The 6,532-nt window shown below is 46.4% G+C and overlaps 1 protein-coding gene across 4 annotated transcripts; it reads left to right on the top strand.

Annotated features, from left to right (window-relative positions):
• The first annotated feature begins 622 nt into the window (after positions 1-622).
• TMEM79 (transmembrane protein 79) lies at positions 623-6,094 on the top strand. 4 transcript variants are annotated; one of them, XM_083166466.1, is made up of 4 exons: positions 623-764; positions 2,313-3,546; positions 4,407-4,620; positions 5,300-6,094. In XM_083166466.1, the coding sequence occupies exons 2-4, from the start codon at positions 2,508-2,510 to the stop codon at positions 5,454-5,456; spliced, it is 1,410 nt and encodes a 469-aa protein (XP_083022592.1). In that variant the 5' UTR covers positions 623-764; positions 2,313-2,507; the 3' UTR covers positions 5,457-6,094. The 4 variants fall into 4 exon arrangements, with proteins under 4 accessions (XP_083022592.1, XP_083022594.1, XP_083022593.1 ...); XM_083166468.1 differs by lacking the exon at positions 623-764 and adding an exon at positions 1,301-1,414; XM_083166467.1 differs by lacking the exon at positions 623-764 and adding an exon at positions 1,309-1,443.
• The last annotated feature ends 438 nt before the right edge of the window (positions 6,095-6,532 follow it).

Below are 6,532 nucleotides of genomic sequence, written 5' to 3'. Positions count from 1 at the left end.
CATGACCCAGAGGCTCTGTGAGCCTCTAGCCATGCCCCCAGTCCCCTGGCTGCGGGAATAGACGCTGTGCGCATGCGCACAGCGTCTATTCCCCGCTGCTTAGCAGCCGACAGGGGGGACTCCCAACAGCCCCCCCACTCCGCGGGACACTGCCGCCCGCGGGTGGGACTTAGGGACAGGCCCTGACAATCGGGACTGTCCCGATAAAATCGGGACTGTTGGGAGGTATGATGTTGTGCTTATATGTCATTCTTAGGTCCAGTTATGTAGATTCACTTTTAAAACTGGAAGCCACAAGCACTGATTTTGTCTAATACATTAACTATAAATAATTTGAATAGGTTCTGGACCACCAAACCGAGGCACCCCTGCAAGTGCTCCGAGGCACCCCAGGGAGCCTAGGCGCACAGTTTGGGAACCCCTGATTTAGAGGATACTGCAGGCTTGAAGTCAGGCAGCCCCAGAACCTGTGTCAACCATAATTGTCCCAGATTAAAGGGATATTCTGGCAACCCTTATCACAATGCATTGCATCCTATTCCACCCTGGTAATGACTGGTTTCCTGTTTGCACAGTTTAATTCCATGATGCACTTGTGCGGAGAGGAAAGGGTTAACAATGTGTGCCCTGCCCACACAAGTTCCAGCCCCGCCCACTGTGTACAGGTTAGACCTGTGCAGGTAGAGAAGCCTGTAAGCTGTTCTCAGGTGCTGCGTCCAGGAGGGAGGCTCCAAGACGTGGAAGCAGAGGGACCCCGAGAGAAGGTATGTCAGTATACTGTGTGTTATTCCCACTGGAGACAGCCTCCTAGCACCTTACTGAGTGACCTCAGAGTCCCCTTATACCATATTCAGCAGTGGTCACTTCCTGTGAGTCACTGGGGAGGATTCACGCAGAGGACCCATTGCTGATTATTGCTTAGGGGGGGGGGGGGGGGGTGTTTATGTTTACCTTTATTACTGTCAAATTAAAGTATTGTGTTGTCACTGTGACATCCCCCTGGTAAATATGTGACCCCTTGGGTTAATGTGTAACCCCCTCTCTGCCGGATACACTCCAACGAGTCAGCTGTCCCTAAACACAATTTCAAAACAATAATTTTTTCCCTTCAAATGAGGTCATAAGAATTCTCCCAGTGACCAGTAATTCCGGTTGCAGGTAGGAACGGGCCAGCAGGAAGTGATACTGGTCCTGTGACATCACGTGTGCTTGGTGACAAAGTGAAAGGTACAAATTTGTGTACATTTTATCAGTCACCACCTCTGTAGCCTCATCTCCAGCCTGTCACGTTTTATTACCTGGTCAGATTGAATCCTGTTGGCTGTCAAAACGTAAAAAATGGCGTTTGTTGTTTCACCGGTACAAATCGTATTGGAATTTTTGAATTTATCCTTTGTGGCCCCAGAAGCGTAAGGTTTGTTTGTGGGAGTTTCCTCACCTCTGGTCAGTACATAGGGGCCATTTCTGTGTTTTGCTATGAGCCCATTAATGTGACTCCTCACACCGATTGTAGTGATTTTCGTGCTAATCCCATCTTGTGTTCTCTGTGTCAGCAAGACTGACCATGTGTAACAGCAGATTTATACAAGCATGGGCGTCTATGTACTAAGCCTGGGTGAGAGATAAAGTAGCAGCCAATTAACTTCTATCTGCCATGTTATAGTCTATGTTTGAAAATAAGCTGGTTGGTACTATACTTTTACCCTATATTTATCTCTCTCCAAGACTTCATACATTGGGCCTACAATCCGTGTGGCATGCTGAAACAAAAGCAGTCAGAGCGTATTAATTATAGTCTTGCGGGATCTCATTAATTTTAAAAATGTATTTAGTAGGAAACCCACAAAGTGATTTCATCACGAGGCGTGGCGGCTTTCCACGGCTTAATGAGGCCTCTCACTTGCCGAGACTGCAGCTCCTGTATGACTCAGGTCCGCCTCTACGTTCTCCACCTGTCTATCATCTCTCAAACTAAACTTTCCAGCTAATGGCGGCGCAGTCTGAGGAGGACAGGGGGTCTGTACAGTGGCTGGGACATGGTGGAACATTACATGAGAAGCAGTAAGGGGTCCGGTGGTTGCTGGAGTAACAGACCAACCCGAGAAACGATACCACATGTTCCATCACCTTAGAAAAAACTATTAAACAGGTTTCAGATTTTTTTTTCATGTAGCAAACAAAACAATTAATTGGAAGATATTTTGTAAAGATCCAGCTGCATAAATGTATTTTTTTATTATTAAATAAAAAGGGTCTGTTCACCCTGGCACCCGGCACTAATTAATTCTGTTTTTCTCTTCTTTAACTCACAGATGACCTGGAGTGAAGCAGGCATGAAATAAGTGACAAGAATTCATTGAAAAACTGGAATTGATCCAAAAACTTTTACAATTCTTGAACGTCTGGAAGATCCTTCTGCACCTTCCAGGATGTGGATGTAAACCGGGTCATTGGATTGAGAATCCTCCACCATCACACACGCACCGGCTGAGGGAATAGAACCAAAAATGGAGCCAAAACAAGAGATTGCCGTCAAGCTGGATGCGCTTCAGGAAAATGGGTCGGGTGAGACGCCGGAGCAAAGGAAGAAGCCTAGAACTGTTGGGTTCTATGAAATGGACATTCTAAGACCCTTGAGCGGTGCTGAAGACACGCCGGCCCAGAGTGACAGAAGGTCTTCGGATGTACGAGACAACGAGGCGTCCTCTCCTGACGCAAATCCAGCCAGTGGGTATTCTGATAGTGATGCCCCAACTGGTAAAATCGAAAACCTAAGTCCCAAGTACTTTGACAAGGCTTTGCCCTCGTCACCGCCTCACTGCCGAAAGCATATTAGTCCGACTTGTCTTTGTAAAGAGTGCGTAGAGAACTATATGAACCTGTGTGAGGAGGTACAAGAACCTAGCACCGTCAAACGGGAGAAGGTGGAAGAGGACTCATTGAGCGATGACTGTGCCTCCTTAAACTCCAACAGTCGCTTTGAGGCATCAAGGCATACAGACTCGTCAGAAGAAGAATGCCCGGGCAACCGGTATGAAGATGCCCAGGTAACTCTGCCCTACCCAGATAACAGCCGTTCGCCAGACTGTATCACCAGGCTGAGCAATGCCGGTTTGTACGAGCCTAGTGAAGACCTGATGGCCAAGAAAGATGGCGGGAATGAAGGAGAGGAAAACATCTCACAGGTGGCCTTCTTTGTGGAACATCTGCCGCTGGAAAGGCAGCTACACAGTTCCCAGGCTAAGGATGAGCTGGAGCTCTGCGAAAAGGTGGATATTGAGAAAGGAGACACAGAATTGGAGCCATTAGTCCGTACGCCCAGGAGACCAACGGAAGTTGAGCCATTACACCCAGGCTACTGCCATTGCCACCAAAGCTGCCTGAAAATAGTGGGCTCCTTTGTGGCTGCCATGATTGTTTTCCCGGCCTTCCTGTATGCGGCCTATGCCTGGTTACCATTTGATGCCCCGATTATAGCAGACGTACCCACCCGGCTGGTGTACACCTTGCGGTGTGCGGCTTTCGCCTCATTCCCCATCATTCTGGGTAAGAAAAATTCCTGATCTGAGAGTTTTTAAAAGAGATTTATGTTGGAGTTGGGAGTCCTAGGAGTCTGCACATAGAGTTGATTACTTCCTAAGCACGCAGACGTGGGTCGTGATGTCATTGTTCTCTTACGCCATTGTAAAGGGCTAAGGAGATCTGTCAAGCCTTGGTAGAAGATTACCCAAAGCAATCCGCTTCTAGCTTATCTAACACGGTCTTCTGTGATCGTGATCGCCGCTGATTGACGCTTTGGGCCACGTCTCCACTTGTCCAACACTTGGGACATTTCCCCTTGTGAGTGTGAGGGAATATTTGGCAATAGATAAAAGCTTCCTGATACTTGTGATGATTTTAGCTGGAGGCTGTGCTGAAAAACTAATCTCTCTCTCTCTCTCTCTCTCTCTCTCTCTCTCTCTCTCTCTCTCTCTCTCTCTCTCTCTCTCTCTCTCTCTCTCTCTATATATCTATATATATCTATATATATATATATATCTATATATATCTATATATAGATATATATCTATATATATCTATATATATCTATATATATATATATATCTATATATATCTATATAGATATATATATATAGATATATATATCTATATATATCTATATATATATATATATATATATATCTATATATATATCTATATATATCTATATATAGATATATATATATATCTATATATATAATCTCATTTCTGCAAGTGTCGGCTCTCTGCAGTTCCTACATTCAGTCCCAGACTGGTGGCCCCAGAAGGTGGTGTAATTAGAGGAGTCCAGCTGGGGCAAATGGGTCCATTTTGTTAAGGTTAAGCGGTGGATAAGTTCATAGATCGCTGTGTTTTTCTTCCCCCAGGGGTTATTATCCACGGGATCTCACGCCTCTGCGTCTCCTCCTTCAACCCATTCAAACCACGAGAGAGAGAGGTGAAGATCCACAGGCGGTTTGTCAAGCAGAGCACCTTCCTCTTCGTCCTCTACTTCTTCAACTTGTCTGTGCTGGCCACCTACCTGCCTCAGGGGCAGCTGAAGTTCATCCCGCTCCTCACCTGCCTCTTTGCCCTGTCTCAGTAAGTGTTGTGGTGCAGTGAGGGGGGGGGGGTTTGAGTTCTGCTGCCACCTGTGATTTAGGCTAGGGCGGTGGGAGCATCCTTGCAGGCCTATATAACTCACTTCTAAAACTTGCACTCAAATGAAATTACCCCTATGATTAACACACAGGAAAAGATGGGATAAAGAAAAACCCGAACCCAATTCAATCCTCAAAATACACAAACCTCATCCCAATTTGACAACATCTCACACAGTTTACAACCAGTTTTTCCCGTCTGTGGTGCGCTGGTGTGATCTGCGGCTTCTCGTCATATGTCCATATATCATTTACAATTGGAAATTGATTTTATTATTGTTGTTGTTATTATTTTTTATTTAATATAGCGTCAGCCTAGTCCATTGATCTACAATCGGGAGTACATTGTCCCACACTTAGGATTTCTATTATGTGCTGTGTCCAAAAGTATTTACATGTTATCTTCCCCTACATAAAGCAGAGGCGGCCATTTTGTCCACTGAACCAATCTCTGTGAAAAACTGAGGCACCAGTAGATAAATGCCTCAGTGAGGTGACATGGTAAATTAATAACCAACAGCTATGACCTCCCTTGCTCTATGTCTGTGTCCAGGCATCATGTAACTTATGGATCTGATAGGATATGTGTCACTAATAAGCCTTGTTTCCCATTATTCCAGGCTGATTTACTGGCTGTCCTTCGCTGTAGGCCGATCGTTCCGCGGTTTCGGCTACGGCCTGACGTTCCTGCCTTTGGTCGCCATGCTGATCTGTAACATTTACTTCATGTTTGTGGTGGAACCCGAGAAAATGGTCTATGTGGGGAGCAGGCACTGAGCTTGGACACAGCGCCCTCCTCTGGATATACTGACTAACCGCACCAGCACCGTTCGCTGTCTGTTACATGACTGCCACCGATGGACACCGCTCCCTCATACCGGACTGCTATAACGTGTAATATTGCTGATTACATCATGCCTTATTCACCTCAGCACAGTCTGCTATGTGCACAGCTTATCCTATGTTACATAATGATATCGGTAGTGTATTAGGCGCACAGCACAATAATCAGTTTCACAGGTAAAATGGTTCTGCAGGAATTGTTATATTTACCAGTATATTTTTTATTTTTTGTATTAATCTTATCTGGTTTTAAAGGGGAAACTAGTCCTACTTTTAGGCATAACAGCGCCACCTTATGGTCAGGCAATGATAAAAAATGTAATGTTTCTTGGGTCTCTCAGGCAGTAAGTGTCAGACATGAGTGGGATGGACAGATACTGTAGTCTGTTAGCACAGGCGCCTGTACATTCACCTTCTACCAACCACAAATGTCATTGATCACTCCCTGTCTTTGCTGCGCTCTGTGGACTTTCACCACTACACAGTCATTTTTATTTAGATTATATCACTTTAGGTCCCTATTTATTGGAGCGCTCATCAGATTGTAAATAAAATTATCGTTCTTATTTCCATGACTGATGTCATCGTAAATGTAATCTTCCGGCCTGTGGTAACTAGCTACACCCTGCAGTGCATACATGCCTACCCTCCAGCATTTAGCGGGAGGCTCCCGCTATTTGCATTACCCTCCCGCTGCCCCGGAAACATACCGGCACCTCCCGGTTTTTGGGTCCCTCAATAAAATCCGGACTGCGCATGTGCGCATCCGGAAACGTAGGGGGCGGGGCTTGTGCGGCAACATCACTGCCGGCCACCGCGGGGATATGGGTGGCCGAGCTGCTGCTGCCAGGAAGTCGGGAGGAGCACTGCACGAGACAGGGGAGTCAGCATAAGCACTGCAGCAGCCAGAGCTTCCGGAGTTGGCTCCGCCCACCACACTCCGTGCCTCAGCCCCCTGCCTGCTCCTCATGTCACCGGCTGCCCAATGCTTCCCCCTCACCACACTGCCT

This window comes from Crinia signifera, chromosome 12 (genome assembly GCF_055691185.1).
Source record: "Crinia signifera chromosome 12, ASM5569118v1, whole genome shotgun sequence".
Lineage (NCBI taxonomy): Eukaryota > Metazoa > Chordata > Amphibia > Anura > Myobatrachidae > Crinia > Crinia signifera.
Note: the sequence above shows the minus strand (reverse complement) of the source record. Positions and strands in the feature narration are given on the sequence as shown.

What these genes read in the sequence shown, in the direction of transcription:
- TMEM79 (XM_083166466.1), top strand. Translation starts at nt 2,508, where the DNA reads ATGGAGCCAAAACAAGAGATTGCCGTCAAGCTGGATGCGCTTCAGGAA. An exon ending in CTCATTCCCCATCATTCTGG is followed by an intron (nt 3,547 to 4,406) that starts GTAAGAAAAATT and finishes TTCTTCCCCCAG; the next exon opens with GGGTTATTATCCACGGGATC. An exon ending in TGCCTCTTTGCCCTGTCTCA is followed by an intron (nt 4,621 to 5,299) that starts GTAAGTGTTGTG and finishes CCATTATTCCAG; the next exon opens with GCTGATTTACTGGCTGTCCT.